Here is a 24,824-nt window from a genome sequence, read left to right as displayed (position 1 = left end):
ACACTGGTCTCACATCAACGCTGGAGTACCACGAGTTGCAATAATTCAACTCTCAGCTTTATTACCCAATGGTTAGCTGATAGTTGCAAAGCGCCGGCTCTTGCCCATGGGTGCAAAATTTAATCAACATTGCAATGGTTGAGGAACACTGAAAATGCAAGATCTTATGAACGTTTACCTGTCTAAACCACAAACTCATACGAATGGTACCATTAAAACAATAAAATTGCTTTTTATTGACTTAGTTTTGCTTTCGTACGCTGTATCCGCCATATTGGAAAATTGACCCAATATTGGTTAGGTCACAGTACGCCAATATTTTGCACGTCGGGTTATGTGTTGGAGCCAACCAAGTCGATAACGATGTGTTATTCGATACAGAATACACTGTTTCAAATTTCAACATAAAACATGTCAGCGAGGAAAGTGTGTTGAAACATCGTCGTGTTTTTATAGGGTACATGCAAAGGATAACATCCGTAGGTTGCCTTTCAGGTGAATTTAACATGTTTATGAAGTTTATTCATTATTTTCCTCAATTTGTCTCGAACGACGTCTGTTTAGTGAAGCGCACGGATTCTCTGCGCTGAACTGCACCCATGTTTATGAAGGGGTGCATATGGACCCGCAATAGAAAAATTAATCAAAGGCTCTGGCAGTCCGTTTATATGGACTAGAGTACCACATGACTCGATTTTAGGAGCTCTTTTTTAATCTTCATTTATAATGACATGGTCCAAGATATTAAAGCAAACATCAGGTTATTTGAATACGACACTAGCCTTTATGCTGTAGTCGATCACAGAGTCAACGCTTCAGCAATACTTAAGTCCGACCTCGAAAGAATCAACACATGGGCTAAAACATAGCTTGCGTCGGTGTTAATCCTAATTAAACGGAATAAACAATACAACAACTCAACATCCCTCTGTATATATGTAAAACGTCGCCATTAGCGAGGTTACAAGACATAAACACATAGGGGTCTATTTTACGAAAGATCTTAAACGGGGCACCTATATGGTTAATAAGGCCTTTACAATTATAAACGTGATGAAAACTTTTAAATTCAGCCTTTTATGGGAAACCATCTATTTATCATTTATACGTCCCTTGCTGCTATACGGAGAATTTCATTTTCGACAATTGCACATTACAAAACCACGGACGGTTAGAAAACGTCCAACATATGGCTGCGCTAATAGTCACAGTTGCCACGAATTTAATATATACATTATACGCAAAAGCTTTGGAAAACGTTGGATAGGAAACTTTAAATAATCGTAGAGCTAAATATAAACTTACTCTAGTTTACAAAATGACTAATAACCTTATCCCAACCTTTCTTTCTGACTTATGTCCAAACACGAATATACGACCGCTATTATTTAAAGAATAACCAATCCCTTTATATCCCAAGTGCTAGAACTGCGCTCTTCTACAACTCTTGTATCCCATCCACTACTCGTGCTTACAATAGCCTTCCAACCGTAACCTCGAACGCAACAACAAGCTTCTCATTTAAAAAGGTATTCAATCATCAGCGGTCAAAAATACATGTAGCATTATTATGGCATACGTTAAGCCCAGATAATACATACGCGACTTCGCACAAACTGCAGTGTGGCTGCACATGACCTTTTTATTAAAAACATAATGCATTCCGTTTTTGCTTTTGTTGCGAAAAAGAAACAGCTAGCCACTATTTTTTTGCACTGCCGATTGTACTCCGACATTCGATAGCGCCTTTAAAACTCTGTATCACATTTCTGCCAACCCTAAACAAAGGTATTGCTTTTCGGAAATCCTCTTCTTTCCTTGGAAGCCTTGGAAGTCAACTGCAATGATTTAGCAGCAGTACATTGTAGCACTTGTATTGATCAATCTACACGCTTCGATAAGACGACTTCGGCACTTATTCCCTTATAATCCTTACGTGCACCCAGCTTCTTCTAACTCTTGCGTTACCTCGTCCTGTCACTCTAGATCCGCTACCATATCTCTATCTCTTCCCTACTTTTCCGATCTTTCTCTTCCACCAACTAACCTTACCGTACCAATTCACTACACCGTTCTATATCAATACTCATCTGCTCTTACCCCACCAATAACTTCAATTTAATTATACACATGTAAATACTTTACACTACAACCACTCTTCATTAACACATATTACATGTCGTGGACTGATTTGCAATAAGCTTAGTTTACCTTCCAGGTCAATCCACTTAGTTCTGTGTAATTCATGAAAATGCACTCCGAAATATATGTTTTAACCAAGACGCCTTTTTAATCCTCACAGACACACGCATTCTGTAATTATTTGCCTTTTGAACATTGCTGGATATAATATATGTGTTGTTGCAAAGCACTAGGTCCGTTCGGGTAAAAGGAAACAATAAAAACACATCCGATGTTAAGTTATCTGTTTAGAAAAAAAATTATTTAAATTACCAACACGCATCCAAATTACCATTTGTAATACACATACATTTTGAATATACATATTGCTTCATTTATTTATGTACCTCCATATTTCCACATAGAACACTACAATGTGTATCTGATATTTAATTGAAATATTCCAAGTCGCTGCATCCTATAGTCAATTCCTGGCTATGCATATGATTTGGTAAAAAGCAACAAAATTCACGATACATTTATTCATATAACGCTAACAACTGACTCTCGCGAAAGACATAATAATACATTATACATTTATAAGCCACCATCGTATTATTTCACAGGAAATCAAATTTAACTAATCACGCGATATCACTTCGGAGCTTCTCGGTCATTGCGTTTTGTTCAAAATGTAGGAAATGTCCGAGAAGTTCCAAAGCAATAATATTTTGTACAAATAAAATAAAATGACGTCACATAACTGAGGACAAACGCGCGAGCTATGTTTTGAAATATGTCTGTCCGATTATTATCTGTTTGAGAAAAGCTGGTTCTGACAATTCCGGGATTTCTGCCTGGCCGGGTGGTGGAATATATGAAACACTGACTCCGTAGTTTGGTATGTGTACAAAGAGTGTAAATCATGTTGCGACTCCCAGTGTTATTTGCTTGTTCGCATAAATCACCAATACGGCGCCTGGAATGTCACTGTTGGTCGCCTGCAAAAGAGAACAATTGCAGGTCTAAAATGTCTGCTTTATAAGTTTATTTATTGCTTCTCTCGGCCATTAGAAATGCTACTCAATGCATACTTAAGTGAGTGACCATAAACTTTATTTTCAGATGGGACACTTTTGGACTTAACGAAAATTTATGATGTACATAATAGGCGTATATTGTCTTATGTAAGACATTAGACTGTCAGAGAATGTCAATTTGCGTTTACAAAACACTCCGCCGACTATGCAAATTAAGAATGGTAGACGAAGATATCCTGCATAACTCCACTTAAGCTAAAAATACTGTGCGATAATTTACGCATGCACGGCCACTGACGTTTTACATAATTAACTGACCTTATATGATGTATAATTTACGTCGCATGTAGCGACGACATACTGATAATCATTATGGCATCTGCTAGTAAATGTCTATTTCTGAAATACCAGTAGCAAACAGAGAATAACGGTTGTAAAACAAAGCGTTTTAACCCTAACGTGCCTCTAACCTAGACGCCTTGAGTGAATGTTTTTTTCGTTGCGCATATAAATTAAAAAAGTAAAGGAAAACAAAAACTAATTGTGCAAACTTCAAAGCCAGTAGGTATGTAAATATGTTGAAATGGTTTATCGTTATAGGGCAAAATGGAATATTAACGCATAACATGTTTTACTTTTCTTTTACACACTTTGACCTGTTTCAGAAACATACTTATTATGTAGACTTGTATGCAATATGTTAGCCTATTCTTTTTATTTTAAGTACTTATGTATTAAATTAAACTAGATTACATTAAATATAAATAATTTAATTTAATATAAAATCGTAAACAAGGATGTACAAGGAATAACATAGTTATAGACTATTTATGGATAAGCCAAGAAACTGCATTTTCCATATACTTCATCATCTGCCAAATACTTTATTGGCCACTTCGTCAGTATGAGCAAAATACTGTTTTTTATATCACATTCTTCATTATTAACCACATGCAACATTATTAACCACGTACTTTATTATTTACCACACACTTCATTATTTACCACTTACAATATTATAAACCACGTACTTTTCTTTTCACCACGTTCTTTATTAATTACACATACTTCATAAATTGCCACATACGTCATAATTTACCACATACTTCATTATTTACCACATACTTCATTATTTACCACATACTTCATTATTTACCACATACTCCATTAATAACCACATATTTCATTATTAACTACGTACAATATTATAAACCACGTACGTTCCAATACCGTATTATTTACCACATACTTCATTATTTACCACATACTCCATTATTTACCACATATTTCATTATTTACCACGTACAATATTATAGACCACGTACGTTCTTATACCGTATTATTTACCACATACTTCATTATTTACCACATACTTCATTATTTACCACATACTCCATTATTTACCACATATTTCATTATTTACCACGTACAATATTATAGACCACGTACGTTCTTATACCGTATTATTTACCACATACTTCATTATTTACCACATACTCCATTATTTACCACATACTCCATTATTTACCACATATTTCATTATTTACCACGTACAATATTATAGACCACGTACGTTCTTATACCGTATTATTTACCACATACTTCATTGTTTACCACATACTCCATTATTTACCACATATTTCATTATTTACCACGTACAATATTATTAACCACGTACGTTCCAATACCGTATTATTTACCACATACTTCTTTATTTAAATAAGGAAGTAGGTTTCATCTAGTAAACAACTCAAACAGATATCCTCGGGCGGAGCATAGCCTTAAAATATTCATGTAGTTCTCATATAAATTGCAAGATCATTTTTTTATAAAATAATGCTAGTATAGCTTTTTAAGTTTTGTTATGATTCAGCCAATAAGCAACTTTTGTTATGTTGATTATTGGCTTTGCAACGACTATGCATCAACTTATTTCTTTAAAATAGTGCTAGTTATATTTAGTTTAAACTATTATAGTAATCGTAGAACTGACTATTTACCTTAATCTTGGGTTCATTCGGATTATTCTGAAATGAGACACAGAAACATGCTGTTAAATATATGTTAGTTAAGTCAAATATATTTACATTCAATTATATTTAATGGGTAAAAGGACTTGTTTGCAGTATGGCGATCCGAAATAATTGTCAATACTTATTTCATACACATAATAAACAAAAAGAAAAACAACAAGCATATTTATACTTGGAATTGCCTAATTATGAATACGTACGATAAGGCTCAACCGCAGTAAGAGCATGGTTTTGCTCCTTTTAAATCTTTATGATTCGACAACTAACACTATACCTTTAAACATATGTGGACAACTTCTTTGCAATAAAGACAGCGATAGTCTCTGTTTTAAGACACATACAATTTTGCTGTTTCGTAACATTTTGAAGTTGCTGTTATGATCTTTTTTTCCATATAACAACGCTTAATCTGCCGGAGCATAAATTACTTGGTGCAAAACTACCATTCACATGATATAAGAAGACTTGTCCACAATAAATTCGTCTTACAGCATACGACTTAGCTTAAGTGGATGACCCCTTGCATATCAACACAGACGAACTAAAATTATTGTAAAAAAGTGGTAAAAATATTAAAAGATGCTGCATATAAATTATGCAGACATTATATATTATGCGTTTTAGAAATATGACGTGAACAATTTGCGATGACATACTAACTGTCAACGATGGCTTGTAAGTAACGTTTGTTTTTATTTATGCGCAGAGTTAATGCGATTAATTATATCAAAGATGCATCCATATTCGTTTACAAAGTTGTATCTCCATTTCGTAACACTATTATATCTATATTTTCTTCATAAAGTTGTATCTTCACATTTGTGTCTTCATTCACGTCACACAAGTATTAAAGACATTTTATCACACATTGTTCAAACAGTTTACATTGACAATCATTGGCCAAAAATGCACCTAATTTATATACACATTTATTTATGCGTATTGTTTATTTGCGTTTTTATACACATTTATTTCTTGACACGTGTATATCTTTATTTTGAACAAAACTGGATCTTCTTTTATTCACAAAATTGTATCTACTTTCCTTTCCAGAGTTATACCTTTTCTGTTCATTAAACATGAGTGTCTATATTTCTTGGCACAGTTTAAATTGTACACTTTTTCACAAATCTGTATTGCATTTGTAAAGGATTACTTCAATTCTTTGTAAATTGTATCTATATTAACTAATATTGTTGTTTTGACATTTCTTCACAAAAGTGTATGAACATTTATTGTTTGTGTAAGTCTATATTAACCATACATCAGACAAGTTTTATTGGATATAAGAATGTGTATCTAAATCTTTATAACTACATTAAAAAATTAAAATAACCAGTTTCCAGAAAAGGTTTGGTGCTTTGACAGATACGCGATTTATATGAGCATCAACCACTAACGTTCTTACGAAAACCTCATGAATTAAAATAGTATTCTATACCTTACACATGATAAAGAGTTATAATAACCTCTTTATGCTTCACAGAATGTGCCAAATAAAACTAATAAGCTCCGCCTTTTTCTCTAAAACACTACTTTTAGCTTCGTGAAAGACACGCAACATATCTTCTATTGTCAAAAAAGCTTAACGTGCAAGCTCTTGTTGACTTTCAAATAAAATAGTTATGTGAAAAATGAAACACTCAGACCTACATTCCACAACATTTATTGTCGTTAATTACCACTTCTAGATTTATGAATAAGACCATGCAAGTTGACCACTTAAATGCTTAGGAAAATCACATTTGCGAGATGAAGTAATATAAAACGTACATAGCACAGTTTTATTGTCGATAATTATAACTGTTTTCTTGTTACGTTTAGCCTGATAATGAAGACCATCTTTAAGATGACTTTAAAATCCCCAATAAAAATAATAGCAATACGTACATTGCACAGTTTTTATTGTCGTAAATGACCACTTCGTTCTCCCAAGTGGCGACGTCCATTTTGGGACACGAATGCGGCTCATACAGATACTGGTTCGGAGACTTGGTGGCCGGGGCAGGTGTTGTAATAAGCACGGGCTGCTGCTGAACGGTCTGTTGGTACAACGGCTGCTGGACCGGAAGTATCTGCTGCGGAGCCCCGCCTCCCACTCCACCGTTGTTACCTGAAATATCACGAGGTGTTTTGGCATTGAGCCTCGATTGTTGAGAAATTAACTTTTCGAAGATAACAAATTCTTAAATATTTGAATAACGAGACTGCATTTGACTGTTCTAGTGTGTGTGTTTTTGAATTATTCGCTTTGATTTAATTTGTGATGCAAGCATGCAATGAGTAATTTCAAAGCAGCAACGGAAACTTGAAAAACTGAGGAAGCAACTTTGGTGAATAAGAGTAAATGAGATATCTTAAATCAATTGTCCTTAAATAAAGGTACATGCCGTTCATGTTAGTATTTTAATTTTACTAAACATATAAATGGATATTGTTTATGGATTGAACCGATTAAGGCAAAGATTTTCATTTAAACAAATTTATCAGTTCTAAATCGTATGTATACAAACCGCATTAATTTATTATTAACTTGTAAAATACGTATTATACTAGTACGTATATAAACATTACTTAGATTACAGTAATATAAACTTAACTGTATATTTAAAAATATATATAATGCGACGAACTTGTTGGCTGTAATTTCATAAATATGCCATCGATTCGCAAGACATTAAAAATGACAATGGTTTAACTTAATCACATATAAGGTCCAATGTTGCTGCGTATTCTCCGCATATGGGCAAACAAAGTTAGCACGCATGCCGGCTGTACTATACATTTGGTTGTTTATACTTTGAAAACATGTTATTTAATATGTATTATACTTTATAATAACTGAAAAGTGCTTAGATTGATTGTAGCACATTCATGAATTTGATACTAGCTTACCGTATTTAAAAATCTTGGCTTAATGTATCTTATAATGCATTTGGTATTTATCCCAAATTAATAATACAATCCCGGCAAGACTTGATATTGTAAGGAAATATGATTGGAACACACATTTAAATAATCATTTTAATTATACTCACAAAGATGTGTCATAGACAAAACAATTTTGATCAAAAGAATTGATGCCGATATAAAGGTTGACGCAGAAAGCTTATGGATACGTTAAATACACATTTCGGCAAATGTTACGTATAGCAGTAACATGACACGCGGGATACATAAAGTAATCATATATGACAGCTAAGCGATATATATGTAAGATCTGCAATCGATAAAATACACATATACACAGTATACATGGTTATTATCTGTATATACACAAAGCGTTAACCATAGCCCATGAACCTGCTACTGTAAAATCGATTTGCGGGGCCTAAATTTCGCGCTTTTATGGAAACTGATGTATACACATTTTAATTCATTTCTTCAGTTGAAATTGTTGCGTGCATAAAACTTTATGTTAATCGTGCAACACTTATAAAAAAATATGCGGGTAATAGCCCGGCTCTTTACGCGCAAATTTGACTGCAAAAATTAGATCCCCGCATTATACGATTATTTTACAGTAAAATGCCAGGAACAAGCACGAACGCATGCACCATTGACCTTACATGTAATTTCAACATAACAAACGTTAACGGTACGGCTATTTCTAGCCAGATATAAGCATTTTCGCGCCTTAATTAAACTCGTGTTTTTTTAAGAAAAGCATTTTGAATAATATATGCATATTTTGGTAAAATTATTCAGCAAAAATCACAATAATCGCTGCTATTCAACAACCACTATGATGAGAACATATTAGTATACATAAACGTAAGCGCTAGGGCGGTTTGAAAGCACGTAAATTGATTGCGTATGAGACCGTGCTTCACTAGAATTGTCCAGCCTCTCATATCCGCCTGCCAGCCAGTACCTGCAGGAAGTGGCTCAACGTAGGGAGCGGCGGTTGCCGCAGGAGTTGGGGCCGGCGTTGGTGCCGGAGTTGGTGCCGCCGTCGGCGCCGCGGTCGGCGGAAGTGTCGGCGCTACGGTCGGTGCTGTGGAGGAACATAACATACAATATTCGATGTACTGTATACCTGGCAAAGTAACTAAGCACAACCATTTATAATATAACATCATCTCGTTAATTTAGTAAAAGAGAACCACCATGCATCGGGGAATGTTCATGCTACGACCAATGTTATCAATCAAAGAATTCATAACTGCCAGCAAACTATTTTCGTTTACTGACATTTATAGTCGGATCGATATCATTCCAGTCAGATTAATGTTACATAATGCCTGTACATATCGTCATTCGATGCATTAAACGTATAAGAAAGATTAAAGAACACTCCACAATTCATCCCCAATACAAAGCAAACATGCAGTAATCTACCTGCGGTAGTCTTTGCTTTCTGAGTTGGTTTTGCAGCTGCCCCATTTTTGCCATTATTGCCAGCGGGAGTAGGTGATGGCTTCAAATTCTTTGGTCGACCTTTTCGGCGATTATTCTTGCCGCCGGGTCCCTTGCGCGGTTTAGGTTTTAAAGTGGTCGTGGTGGCAGCCGTCGTGATGACTTCCTCTATTTCCATGGGTTCGATCTCTGCTCCGGCTCCGGCCGCTGTCGTCATGAGCCCCGCGGTGGTACCACCTACCGCCGAAGGACCTTTGAGGAGGGCAAGCAGACCGGCGGTTATACTACACAAGAGGCCGCTACAGAATGCGTCAAGCGTTTGGCGCAAAGCGATATGTATACAATGCGCCAATCATGAAGTTAACGCGACGGAAACAAAAAACGATTGTAATTATATTGACGAAATTTATGTTAAGTCAATGCTAAATTTGCAAGTGTCTTATAAATGACAAAGTAGAACCCATAAAAACGCGTGACTTTGTTATCAAAATGGGAAGACGTGTTGAAGCAGAGACAAACATATCATAGATCACGTTAACCAACTAGGCGGCTGATATTAAATCAAGTCACTATTAACTTGTAAAATACGTATAATACGTATATAAACATTACTTAGATTACAGTAATATAAACTTAACTGTATATTTTAAAATATATATAATGCGACGAACTTGTTAGCTGTAATTTCATTAATATGCTATCAATTCGCAAGACATTTAAAATGACAATGGTTTAACTTAATTTAATCACAATATTCCCACAAAAGTAAAATTTTAAAATGTACTGTTAGAGACATTTTGCGTTAGAACGTTTTTAAATATATCACGGGAACAAAATAAACTTAGCAATAAAATAATAATAAGATACTTTAAGAGTGCATAAGTTTAATCTTGAAAATATATGTGCTGAGGAATTCTGTTATAAGAATTATGTCTTTCAGGTGCAACAAACGTTTCACTCTTAATTATTTTAACTTATACTACAAGTCAAATTGTCAAATAACCAAGAATATATATTTAAAGATACTACCCTTTGAAACATAAAGTAACATATTATGACTACAATAATTAATCCATAAATGACCTGAAAAAATGCATTTGAACACAGTGCATATATGTATTCAACTTCAGCGCACCATTATTTGCAATGATAGTCAATGTGATATCCTGGATGCGGTGACCTAAAAAAGAATCAGTTACTAATTATGGGAAGTGTATCGCTTCTTTGTTGCGGAAAATTCCAAACAATTGTTTTTATTCAAATGCAAATACAAATGATACATGCGTAATACGTTTGTTATTTTATTATAGTAGGCAAAGGTTTTGAAGTTTTTGAGCAATTTGCCAAAGATAATAATAACCAGTTGCTGTATGTATCACTTATATGTATGTTGTAATAATACTCTTTAATATATTTTTTCATTTTGATCATTTTGATGTTCGCATTTCGTGTGTGTGTCCGGAATCGAAGTGTCCGGAAGAAAGCCCAACCGCCTTGACCATCTAAACTACAACGCGTAATATGATATGTGCAAGACAACTCGTTTGCCTTTCGTATGTTAGTACTCTTAAAAGCAACAAGTTCAAACGCTGTAAGTGTTTTTCTGAATATTTTGTGAAGAAATGCTAATATAAAGTAAAATAAAATAGCAGAACTGACATATCACGTCACAACAATTAACTATAAATGCGCATAACTTTGTTACACCTCAGCATGAATAGTAAGTCGTTTCTATTATCCTAGTTGACAGTTGTATCAGTCAATAAGGTTTGCTAAATTTGAAAAATTTATACATTACAATACTGTTCATGAATGTAATACATCCTTGACAACGTTTATGCTGGCAATTGACCTCTTTAGAAAATCACATTCATAGTAAAGCTCATCGGGTCATTGTCGACCTGAAATGGCTTGAAATCACTTGGGGTAACTAGAAGCCGATTCATGTCACCCTGGGGTGACTTCAAGCCGATTCTAGTCACCCGGTCGGCTTGAAGTCACCCCAGGGTGACCTGAATCGGCTTGAAGTCACCATAGGGCTTCTAGACACCCCGGGTGACTTCAAGCGATTTCAGGTCGACAATGACCCAGTGAGCCATAGTAAAATAAGGGACAACAAGTTAATTTGAATACATGTTATGAAGGCCAATATCTTAACCACAAGCACGTTTGTGTCGCTGAATAATATAGTTATCCTTCAGTGTCATAGTATATTCGAAAATATTCATATTATATAAGCTGTTAAAAAATTCAGTTTGCAAAACAATCAGGTGTAGGGCAATTGTAAACACTTAACGGGGTTTATGTCCCGTTACGTAAACTATTTGTCATTCATAAAAATGTCTGACCCATTGGTAGGTGTAGGAGTACGCCCAGTCACGTAACTGCGTATGATTGGTTAAAACTAAATTTGAAAACACAGAGACTCATCAAGGACTGAGCCGTTATTTAATATATAATGAGGGTTACGTTTTAATTTAATCTAAATCATGCTTATGAGAAATACGATTTGTTGTAGAATCACAATGACTAGTAAAAACCTAACTCAAAGTGTGAATTTGTTCTTCAAACATGTATTAGATTAGAAATATTTTTGTAAACAATTTTCGACGTCGCTGAAGAAAATGATACCTGAGGTCATACATGTAAACCTAACACGGTACACTGAAAATGTTCTGTAACAACGCACTTAAATGAAGAGAAATGTGTTTGCACTGCTTTTACATATTTTTTAGCTACACAGTTATCGCGCTATTTGTTCAAAACGCAAAATCTACACTTTGAAATTATATTATATTAATACATTTTTTAATAATTATTTTTCTGGAATTATTTTATATGGAGTTCTATTGTTTATTATATAACAATACGAACCTACAAGAAGAATGATAATATTTATTAAAAGTATAAGTATGCTAACAATCATATTTTTAAATAAAATACCTAACGCATTTAAATTTATATTCTTCTCCACAAGCATGTATCCTTATGAATATTATGTAAATATATTGATATTGTTTGTCATGTAATGTATGTTGTTTTCTTTTGATGTGCGTATTTGATGTGGTTAAATAATGTGTATTTTTTCGCACGAAAAAATTCATATTAATTAGTCTACGTTTTTTTCCATTACCGATTTAAACTAACGCGGTGCAGAACTATATGTTGATCACACGCCCTGTTGTTAAAATTGCACGTCTATAAATAGCTGATCGCGTCACACAAGTATTGAACAGTATTGCAGAATGACCCTAAGTTCCTAACAATTATAATGATTTTTAAAGGAAGTTAGGCTTGTTTGTTCGGTTGACTAAAATAAACATCACACTGTGCATTGAGTATAATACAACGAATAGATAACCCTAAATATCAACGTCGGCTTACGCTTCGGTTGAAATTGACATCCTCGCGTTGACAATACGTTGTATCCCTTTCTATGGCGTATGATATTTATATGATTTTGTCGTAAAAATGTGTAAATCCCATTCGTATCAACAGAATTACACGTTCTTTTTCTTAAGGAATTTCCCAACCGCATATTGACCTGAAATAACTCCAAGGTCAGATGCTTCATCACTGTCACGAATAATAAATCAACGCCAAGGATTTATAATTTAGTTGAATTCTATTTATTCAGTATTTGCATTATTAGCAATGCCGATTTGCAATTACAGGAAACGGTGCTCGTAAAACTGTTCAATTAAAATGTGCGTTGATGCATCGACGAAATAAAATCTTCCTTAACGTAACAATAAGTCACTGTGCTTGAATTTGCATAAAATTTGACGATAAAGTTATTCCTGTACAACCTTTAATGATCAACCATTAATATTACATTATTATCAACTAATCACCACACATCATGATTATCAAATCTTCTTTGATAAATCTTTAATGATGAACTGTTTATAAATCATTCACTTGCTAGTTTTGATAGTATTCTAGACATTATTGTAAAATTTATCGTTAAAGAAAAGAAAGCGATTTGAAAATATTGTCCTGCTAAATTAGCGAAATTATTATATACAACCGGAGATCAAGCAATCACAATACTTGTCGCAAATATATTTAAACATTTGTTTTCTAAACTCATTATAACAAATAAGAACTTTAAACTTAAGATTAGAAAACGAACGTTCTGCTTATATTAAAGACGATTTTGTAAAATCAAAACAAAACTTGATCACTTCAAGTTACACGATTCTTACTGCTTTACAATTTCTGTATCATGCTACAGAAGTGTCGAGCTCGAACGGCGACGCTATATTTACCCCTAGACTAATATCGCCTGTATAAGAAAACTTGAAGCCATTGAATGCCTGTAATGTAAGAAGTTTATTGCTATCGTTTTGTTTTGCAGAAAAATAAAATCGGAAAGAAAAGTAACCTTTGTGAATTACATATCTAAGCCGTCTATTGACAACACGAAAACACATGTAACAGTCATCATTAAATAATAACCCTTGTCTTAATATTCTACATAAGTATCAAACATGCCAAGAAGCGGCCAAAACCACACATCTTAAGCTACATTATATTCAGAGTATTTATGTTCCTACTAATAATTAGTACATACGTAGTCAACATCAATTGGGTATCGTTCGAAGTAAATGAAAAGTAAACTATAGAATGTTTAAACTTGACATCTACACACAACGTCTGGCTTTTTCGAATATAATAAATAAATCATAAATAATGTTTCGTTCAAACCCCTAATGAATCAATGAAAAAAGTCAGAGGCATTTCATGTATATCTAATTATATGCTTGACGTGGTGATGACCGCCTTGTATTTTACCAAGTATAAATACATTACATGGATAATACGCGACCTTACCGATGTTACTTTAGTTGTGTTTAGCACTCCAGGACTATGTTAGATCTAGAGTAAGAGTGGCACAAAATGTTTGGTACTTAACAATATGTGGATAACACATTCGTTACTTATATTTTATTTAACATTCATATGATTAAAAACGATTGCGATAACAAAGATCCACTAAGGAAGTGCTCTCGAATATGCATGTATTAATTTTATAAACTGACTAACTTTGTCAATCAACCAATGTCATAAGTTATAAAAGGAAAGAAATATATTGCATAGGTACCAAATATCTTGTGCAAGCCCCTTCTTGTTAACGTATTAGGAACTGTTGGTTGTTATGTCTGTACATGTTCATTCCGACAAACGGTTTGTATCCACAACTGCCTTATAACATCATCGCTTTAAAGGTGCATTGTCCTTTCAAAACCATTATAATCTACGAGAATAGGCAAACGATTGTAAACCAAGTACTTGGTTTGTGTTTTATTCTTCTTTATTGTTCATATGTAACTTTATACACCAACATTCAATGGTTTTATCCCGAGAATATACTGTGGTTTTGAAAGGAAATTGAAGTTCAATCTGGATAAAGTATTTACTGTTACCTTAAAACTTTCTGCAAATAAAACACATTTATAAATGTAAATTATTGTACTTGTATGGCTGTTTGTTTTCCGTGGATATCAAAGCGCTGCTTACAACCAAGGAACACTTTACAAATATCTCATAAAAAAATAAGCAAATAAAACACAAAATTGCAAGGCGTGGAAACCTATGGAATGACTCTAAGTTGTTCTAGAAGAAAAAAAAAACACTATCAAAAGAATAAACATAATTAAGAATGTTACTAAAAATATCTTAATTTTGACATTTCGCTTGGCAAACAGGTCATCGTGTCGGGACAGTTCATTTATCTTTGTCGAAAATTTAAAACTTGTAAATGTTCTGACAACAAAAAAAGGATCGCATACTTGGTTTTGCTGCTTAAAACACCTGTACGAGTTTTTGTTGTAATTGATTGCTTTCTAGCGAGAGTAAATGCCAGCGTGTTTACTAAAAAAAGTTGTGAGCAGGAAATCAAGTATTATCCATGCACTAACGCATGGTGTATCGTAAATGTTCATGTTTGTTTGAAAACGTTTACACTATACAAGTAAGGTAAAAGAAAAAAGGTCATCTCGTCTGTTTATATATAAAGCTAGAGAAATTTAATTTCATTAATAATAGTAAACAAATTTAAGTTTGAAGTGGTAATATATTTAAATGAAATTAACTGTTAAACAAGTTGTTTGTATTTTAAGTATTTTGTTTCCTTAAAAGATATGCATGGGTGAGAGGGATTTGTTACGTACATACTTATGTTTTTCAGCAACAACCAGAGACCCCGTGTGCGTTAATTATTCAAAGAATTTGGTTTTTATATAAAAAAATGGCGGTGGCGGGGTAAAGTTTTCCTTGGCTGTTTGAACATGACCACCCGGTACCTTCCATTTCGTTTTCTTGTTCCTCACCAGTGGTTTGACTCCTAGCATAGTCGACTGTAACAGCTGAAAATATAATAATAATATATATGTATATATAAAATATTAAATTTGTATTATATTTTTAAATGATTAAATATATAAATTATATATCCTATAGAGTTTAAATAGGACCGTTTTTCGATTGTCAGCGATTTAATGAGCATGCGATTTTGTTTTATAAATTAAGCTTACTTAGACGTTCGAATATGTTGGTTTAATTTACCTGGTCGTGAAAGTTTTTAGCAACGACATCTAATCTAAGCTAACCAAAATTAAGTTTTCAGAAAATGCGGACGAGTCATAATGCAGTGATGGCAGTGTTATCAATAACCGATTGCTGCTCGTTGTAATACTACGTGTACATAACAATAATCGATCATCGATGTGAACAGAACAACCTTGATGACGGAGACCACAAGAGGAAATTTGTGCGACGACCCCTTCAGACGATGACATACTTTAATACGTCAACACAAGACAGAGACCATACGAAGAATTTAAAAGATTACTTCTTCAGACGATGACAGACTTAATTACGTCAACACAAGACGCGGAATTGTGTAGCGTCAAGTTGATTAATATATTAATAGATAAATCAAGGAGCAAGCTATTGTTTGGGAAATACCACACATGAGCTGTCATAAACATAACTGACCGATTTATAATACTTTTAAGTCATGTACTATATCACGGTACACAGTACGCCCTTACGTTTTGATATAGTAGCTGTTGGTTGTAGCGTAACACATCAACTATTATATTAAATATTAGTATACACAATATTATACGCATTGGAAAATTATAAACAACAGAAATTCAATGTTATTAATGGGTCACGAAATTGGCAAAAATTCCTACTATAAGCAATATCTTACATACAAAGAGCACAGCTAATTAATGATTTATCGGATACATGCTCAGTACGATATCAGATGAGCAATACAGATGGTAATTATAAATAACGTCAATATAGACCAGAAGTACACACCAAGTTAATTACTCATTGCTGATCGCTAATAAGACATGTCTAGGGTGTTGTATGATTTTATGTTAATAGCTGACTACCACCCGTATTTGGCCATCGCATATAATGTTACTTCGCTACATTTGGGCATGTTGTTTTGCACAAGATTGTACACGTCAGCATTGGGTGTTCCAATCTATAATAATACACAGTTCTTCAGTATAAAAAAAGAGATTCTCGTACACGGCCAAACATAACGGTCACACAATTAGCTATTGTCATGTGGGCCGATAGGCCATTACAAAATATTTTACGAACAGTGGAAACCGGTGTGTTGAAATTAAATAAATAGAAATAAATTGTGATGAACATTAAAAAGGACTTGTGTATGTTTATTATTGAGTTTTAAAGACTATGTCACATGTTGTTTAACAAGTTACTTGTACGTATGATACTTGTGGGGTTTACAACACCATATATTTCAGCTCCGTTAAAGTAACTTAATAATAAGCGATGACTATTTTGTAATATTTCCTGTACTTGGATTCACATCCCTTTTTGTATGAACAGCAAAGAAAGGCTTACATAGAACCACATACACCATATGGGCTTAGTTCTTAAAGCCACACAACTTAATTGGCATAGTAAGTTTAAGTATAAATAAGAAACATATTTTATCTATGCCAATTCGAATATATCTGGTGGTTACAAGGTATAAATCAGTCTTTTTTTGCACTTTAAAACTATAAAATAATCGCGTTTGTCGAAATGAATGTATACGTCTAGAAATCCAAATTTCGGTTTTAAAAGCGGTACCGTTTGAAAAAAAGTAAATTACTTGCTAACTAGGCTATAGATTTAATTTTATCTATGCCAATTAGAATATATATGGTGGTAAAAAGCTAGAAATCCGTCTTTTTGCGTTTTAAAACTTAAAAATAATCGCATTTGTAGAAATGGACGTATACATATAGAAATCCTACTTTCGGTTTTAAAAGCGGTACCGTTTAAAAAATAATAAATTACTTGCTAACTAGGCTATAGATTTAATGACAATTGTGCAAACTTTCAATTGCATATATATATATATATATATATATATATATATATATATATACATATATACATATTTATTTATTAACACATATTCATTTCAAGGTCAGAGGCAAAGTGTGTGGCTTTAAACCTTTAACGGCCAGTTACGCTTACGGCAGTCAATTCCTTGATCCATTTAAAGATGTCAATGAATTGTTGGAACTTACCTTATTACTTAATTTCAAGCAGCATGATATTCCAAAAATGTCAAATGTTTTATTAGCGTTTTGTTTACTCAATTAGTATGATTAGTGTCTATAACTTGATTTGCAAAACTTTGAGCATCTATGCAAGCGCATCATATGCGGTTTTAGAGGAGAAGGAAACGCATTGTATGGCCTTTAATATCAATCAATTAGAAAACTCATTTAAGTCAAACATGCATATCAGCAAAGGATGGTATGTAACCAATAACACAGAACTATATTTTATTTACAAAAAATCGACCCGTTAATCATACCACAAACGCAAAAGCAAACTTATACAAACAGAAGATTTATGCCAAACTTATGACAATAAACACATTTTTTATATTAAAAATGCAGTAACAAATCCTATGCATTTAATCGTTCCCTCCATCCTTTCTTCAAATTTGATTTCTCAACCAGGAAATTACATTGTTTTTTTATAGGCATGTGTGGCTGTTATGATGGATGTATGATCCGTTTACTGGTTTATCGACACGACTCAAACCGTTAGCTGTAACGACAAATAAACAATAAATTATGATTATTGTATTAGTCATGCGAATGTCATTTCACGAAGAATCAATTCATTTGTTAAAGCAATTTAACAATTTTTTTCGAAAGATTTACCCGATAAATATTAGTTTAACCGATTTTAGTTATCACGCATTACTCATATCACATATTATAATGGCATTATACTTCTTCTAAATTTATCAACGGTGCTCTAGACATCCGCACGAATAATATTTCATAATATTGAATGACAAACGTTCTCCTCTCTTTCCACTCACTTGCAGCAATGTGTTATTTAGTTACTACAATGCATATAACGAACACTATACTATAGTGTTAATGGTCTATAGTTTACGTGCATGTTTTGTAAATAATAATTAGAATCTACATTATTAACCTAATGTAACATGACCATATTTTTGGTATATCGATGTGTTAAGACAATCCATACAGTAAGCGTCTGAATCAATAGGTATTGCCTTTCATTGTTTAGTCTTTAAAAAACATATGTCGGGCGTGAGACAGCTGAAACTGTTTGAGACTGCTCACGGACATATCGGTTAAAGTATGAGTGCGATTATGAGAATTGGAATCTAGATCTATAACCTTTTTGCAGGCTGCGACATACTGACCATCGACGAATCAATCGCGTGAAATAATTTTCCTGTGCAGGTCACGACTTATGCACAATCGAGTATTCGCGTGACCTATTTTTAAAGGCTACTACATAATAATAATTGACACCACTCAAAGTTAAAGCTCCATCGGCTTTCCCAACAGATTAGGATTGTTGACACATTCGTGGAAATTATGTATAACCACTCCTTTTTTGCATTATACTATACACAAAGCAGAACGCGCAACAATGAGTATATCGACTAGTCTGTTTAAATTGCTTATCAAGAAATATTCTAGACCTTAAACTAATCTGTGCTGTCTATTTGAGATCTCTGCCCTATATTTCCATTTATGTCGGATTCGTCCATTTTCTTACGAACGTTTCCTACGCTTTTATCGTAAGCCATATGAATAAGATGGCAAAGTCAATCCAATAATGCGGCTATATTTCGAACTATAGACATTGGTCATGGATATACTATATTCATTAAATCGTCCAAGTAATGAAATGGAGAATTGGCATTGTCATTCCAACGGTTAAGATAAATTATATAAATGTTAATTTACTAATTGTTTTCATTTTGATAATAATACTGTAACAAAATAAAATTCGTAAAGTTTTTTTTGACGTAAGCGTAAGAGATGCACATACACGAATACATTTGTTTTGTAAAATAGGTCCACGTTTTACCTCGACCAGTAAATCCCAGTAGACTCACTCATTAAAGGCCAAACAGAAAATGTAATCGTTCAATAAAGCCTGTACAAAGTACATGTTTCTACTTTTAATTTTGGTGACAATCTTACTTAAAGTCTGAATGCATACTAGCAGATCGCGGGCACTGCAGAAAACGTCTGAACAAACGATATATCCCTTTTCAGAGTGACGACAATAACTTACACTCTTTACAACGGCACAATGTTGTACTTATGTAATATCAGCCATGTTTGTGATATACAAGTATTGTTATTGTTTAAGCATTGAAACTGGCGTATTGAAGGGCATGTTAAAAGTTAAAAACTTAACAGATAGACAACACTTAAAAAAATCTGTATGGTCAGTCCAACTGTTTTCGTTTTGCAGTAAAGACATACAATTAAAATATTCACTTCTTTAAGAATGTTTTGTCAAGTTCAAAACAGGCCCATGAAGGCCAATTGCGGGGTGTTCATTTGAAATAAATTCTTTTTTTCCAGAATATATATGTAAAAGTAAACGAGTCACTATTTCGGAAGCCTTCGAAATTGCACCATTTTAAAACAAAATAGACGTATCGCCAAAAGTGTCTACTCAATTTGACGTCTGTGTGTGTGCTTGCGTTGAGTTATGGCCAAAATATGTAACCAGTACATGTGGTTTCTAATCTGATCAATCCTGTTTGTTTTTATTTAAAAAAAGAGCTCAGTGTCTTCCCTTTTATTATTTTTTAATTTTAGTTCCAATGCTATGAGGTTAAATTTTATGTACACTTATATGTATCATGAATGTTGCTGGGCCAAGTGTGAGGTTGAGCGCTCTAAAACCGGTTTAAACCCCCAATGCTTTGCATTGACCGTTCCAAGGCGGTGACCCCAGCTTTATTCTTCTATGAGTGTATGTTGTTTCGTATTGTGTTGTTTCGTACTGTTCTGGCAATTGGTCACTTGCCTTAAATAAAGGACCAACTATTTGTTTATAATGAGAATTCAATACTGCTCTAGCAGCTGAGTTTCGCTTCTTTATATTGAGTACACGGATGTTGCCCAACGAATGACAATCTATCTGTACACGCGAACAAACACAGGAGGTGGTCCAGTGCTTCATTATCATATTGTTGTCTTTAAAAATAAGTAAAAACAGGAATAATGTAATACAAATTATTATTTTGGATTTAAATAACATACTTATATTATTTTTATGTATTTATTTTGTATGGCATATTACATGACGTTTTGAACATGTTTCGTGTTTGTTTATCTACAGACACCGTGTTATATTATCAGTTTTATTTAATATTATGATGTGACCAGAGCCGTTATGCTTCCTGTATTTTAGTTATTATTTGACATGCTTTTTATATATTCATGTGCCTCATAAAACGACAAAAGTTGTAAATTTAGGTTAGTAAAAAGTATTACTATATTGTTTCACATGTAGATCTAACATATGTACACGATAATATATTTCATATATGCTTGCAATTAATAAGCTCCATTATAATTTGAAGTTATTACACATATAATTACTTATATACTATCGATAGTTGTTAATATAAAAACCTAGTATTTAATAATACTTGTCTGTTTTTGCAATTCAATGTATTATTACTTTATTAATTCATTAACTATTTACTTTGTAAACGCTAAATGCTTACAATGTCCACTAAGGCTTTTGACTTTCTGGATGTATTGTTTAATAAAACGTGTTGTTGTTGTCATTGTTTGTTATGTGAATTGACAAAGTTTGATATGTAGTATAAAGTATCGCCAATGTCAATATCTTCAAAATGTATTTTGACTTATTCGTACAGTAGGCCTTTGTTCATTAACTCGCAGTTAACAAAGACAAAACAATTCATGATATTGTATGTTAATGTGCATTTAGTAATTTCCTGTTGCGTTTATCCGTCGGCGTGTGACATTTGCATGATTTATGAGTGGGATATGACGAAGATATACTTACTGAGCTATAAATAATTTAATTATGGGCAAAGCGTTTTTGTCGTTATTAATGAAAAATGTTTATTTGTGAAAGCTAAAATACATTTAAAGATCTCCGGTTACATGTCTATACTGAACCAAAAAAAGAAACTTGAGTAAAATACACGCCTAATAACACTTTGGAGTGGGAAATTCAATATATAAAAAACAACATGTTTGGCGTAAAGTCATTCTTCTTTGCAACATCGATTAGGCAAATCTTTTTATTACAACACAAACTTAAACAACGTAAAAGTGTCCATAACCTTTCAGTAAAAACTAGACAAGTATCAAAACAAAAACACTTATGCCTTTTCGAACTCGGCGAAACGTTCTTTTTTGGCGCAGTTTCAAAAGCACAGAATAACATTACTTGACGCTTGATATTATACACAGTTTGTCCATCTCGACCATACAGGAGTTGGCCATTACGTTTTGTGTATTTCGTGTAATAGCTGGTGAAAACAATTCACTGCGAATGTGTATAGTTCAGAAAGATATGAAGGATTTCGAACAAAACCGCTTGAAGAGCATTTATTTACTAAATATAAAGAGAACGTCTGCTTGGATACAACGGCTATTATGTCATCACTAAAACAATTTTCACGTTTTCAGAGCAGATGTTGTCGACAATTGACTATAAAGCTGTCAGCAAGCGAATATGAACATCGTGATGGAAAATGACAGTATGCTAAGGATGACGACTATTGAAAGTCATTTATTTATTCGAGCAAACCTACACTCGCATAACCTGCGTCGGCGACATAATGTATGGGCCATAGTTATTTTTAGTAGAGATTGCATTAATAGCGATGCTGTAACCGGTTAATCGTTAAGTATTGTCTCCGTTGGCGACACGTTTATTGAACGCTCGTAATTATCACGTGTACATACATACGTTCAAGTAAAATTATGCATTACAAAAACAATCAATATATAATGTGTAAACCGTCATCATATTGTTTATATGGTTAATCGGTTTAGCGGTTGAAATTTTCGGTACACAATCTAAGTTATGTTAGCATATATGTCACAATTTCATTGCCCTGCCTCATACTCCTTATCGTTTATCAACACGGATATAGGAATAATACAATTTCAGAAGCAAGAGAGAAATTCGTATAAGGATTCCTCAATTCTTTAAAAAAACAGAAAGTGGACAATACATACAACAGAAATCTTAAGATTAAAATGAGGCCTAAGGATGGTCAATGCAAAGCGTTTGGGGAGTTATATGCGTACCTTTATATATGTACTTCTCAACAGCATTCGTTGATATTCGCAAAAATGTCTTATCGGATAAGAAATCTTCTTTTGACAAGGAAGTCAGTTTTATTATGCATGTTAATATTACAATGCATTTAATACGTTGTATTTTATCGATATATCTGAAGGGATAAACATACAAGGTGCACAAAGCATTTGTTCCGTATAAATTACAATGCTTACATATTTGTAAGGCGTTTAAAAATGACTTTTCGAATACAATCATTGACAACGATTGGAATATAATGTACACACAATTTTGGTCATCTGCCTTAAATTCCGTGCATATATGCTGTCGAGGCGGCTAAATGCCATCTAGCATAATTTACAAATTGAAGCACAAAACAACGAGTTTTTAATATTTTAATTATACGCTATTAATATTTTATAATATTATGGATTAAGAAGTCGTTCGAACCATGAATGTAATGATCGCGGCTTTTTTTTTTAAATAATCACCAGGAGCTTAGTGATTCTTTCGTTTGGTACTTGCTTTTTTGTATTACAATAAAAAATGCAAATAATTTGAAGGCATTCGGGGTTTGACAAGATAATAATCTTGAACGATCTTTGGTTTGTAGGTCAGTTCGAAAACGCGGAATGTCGTTAGGCATAGAAAACAAACAAAGAAACTTAAAGAAACGTCTCTCGGTGGAATGTGTGTTTAACTCATAAAATCGCTATCTATGTAAAATCCTATCTCTTACCTACGACGACGACGAGGGCAAAAAGAGATCCCTTTGAGACTGGCATTGTTCAATTCCCTACGAAATAAATCTGTTAAAAACAATCCGAAAATAAAATATCACTCCGCTCGCGTCCTTTCTACGTGAGTTTCACAGTCGATCTTCTACTAACTCACTCATTTCATGGACTGTTGCCTTTGATTGTTCTCTTTAGTACTCGTAATTAATTCTGAAACGAGGGGCACTTGTCAAGCGGATGACAGTCGCACAGACGACGAGATGCCTTTTACCTGATACACGCCGTATTACACTCACAATATCGCATTGTTGTCCAAATATAATATTTAATAAGCTATGTACATCATCTTTAATTGTGCTGTCGTAATAAGTTTTAAAGCAAAGCGCGTCAGATCCAGTAAGAAAAGAGGTTAAATTCTACCAGCTCGTGACATTTCTTACATGGTGAACCACGGATGAGTGACGTACGTAGTTTTTTTCGTCGCGTGCTGGAACAACGAATTACATTCACTAAAAGCGTTTTGTATGTTTTCCGCGTATATTGTTTTGAATAATTGATAGCAAATTTCAACGACAAAACGCTTTTTAACACAATTGCCGTAGTGCGAAGCTAATCCGGCAATATACCGAGTTATTTTTCTTTCTGATCCAAACGTTCGATTCGGTAACCAGATTACACAATATACGTATAGGCTCATCCGTTTGTAATATTGGATGTATTAACATCCATAGTGTGTATTATGTGGTTATATTATCACTTGATTTATGCAATCGCGATTTGCAAAAGGGCTACCCAAAACTCGGTGAGTAATTAATTCTTCAGATATGGTCATAAAGAATATCAGTATTACAGATATGTTCAATCATCTAATGTCACTCATCGGGTTGACTCAATTG

General features: G+C 33.5%; 1 protein-coding gene across 1 annotated transcript; it reads right to left on the bottom strand.

Moving 5' to 3' along the window:
• Nucleotides 1-2,648: 2,648 nt before the first annotated feature.
• On the bottom strand, nt 2,649-24,147 carry LOC127870328 (mucin-1-like). The gene is made up of 7 exons (XM_052412955.1): nt 23,931-24,147; nt 15,889-15,924; nt 9,536-9,805; nt 9,069-9,191; nt 7,085-7,307; nt 5,162-5,188; nt 2,649-3,122 (listed from the first exon to the last, which is right to left on the bottom strand). The coding sequence occupies exons 1-7, from the start codon at nt 23,974-23,976 to the stop codon at nt 3,086-3,088; spliced, it is 762 nt and encodes a 253-aa protein (XP_052268915.1). The 5' UTR covers nt 23,977-24,147; the 3' UTR covers nt 2,649-3,085.
• Nucleotides 24,148-24,824: the final 677 nt, after the last annotated feature.

The sequence above is a fragment of the Dreissena polymorpha genome, chromosome 2 (genome assembly GCF_020536995.1).
Source record: "Dreissena polymorpha isolate Duluth1 chromosome 2, UMN_Dpol_1.0, whole genome shotgun sequence".
Lineage (NCBI taxonomy): Eukaryota > Metazoa > Mollusca > Bivalvia > Myida > Dreissenidae > Dreissena > Dreissena polymorpha.
The sequence above is the reverse complement of the archived record's forward strand: the minus strand, read 5'-3'. Positions and strand labels throughout refer to the sequence as shown.

Bases quoted from the DNA above. Each gene is read 5' to 3' on its own strand.
- LOC127870328 (XM_052412955.1), bottom strand. From the start codon at position 23,976: ATGCCAGTCTCAAAGGGATCTCTTTTTGCCCTCGTCGTCGTCGTAG. The intron at 15,925-23,930 runs GTAAGAGATAGG...TTATATTTTCAG, and splicing joins TGCCCTCGTCGTCGTCGTAG to CTGTTACAGTCGACTATGCT. The intron at 3,123-5,161 runs GTAAATAGTCAG...TCTCTTTTGCAG, and splicing joins CGAATGAACCCAAGATTAAG to GCGACCAACAGTGACATTCC.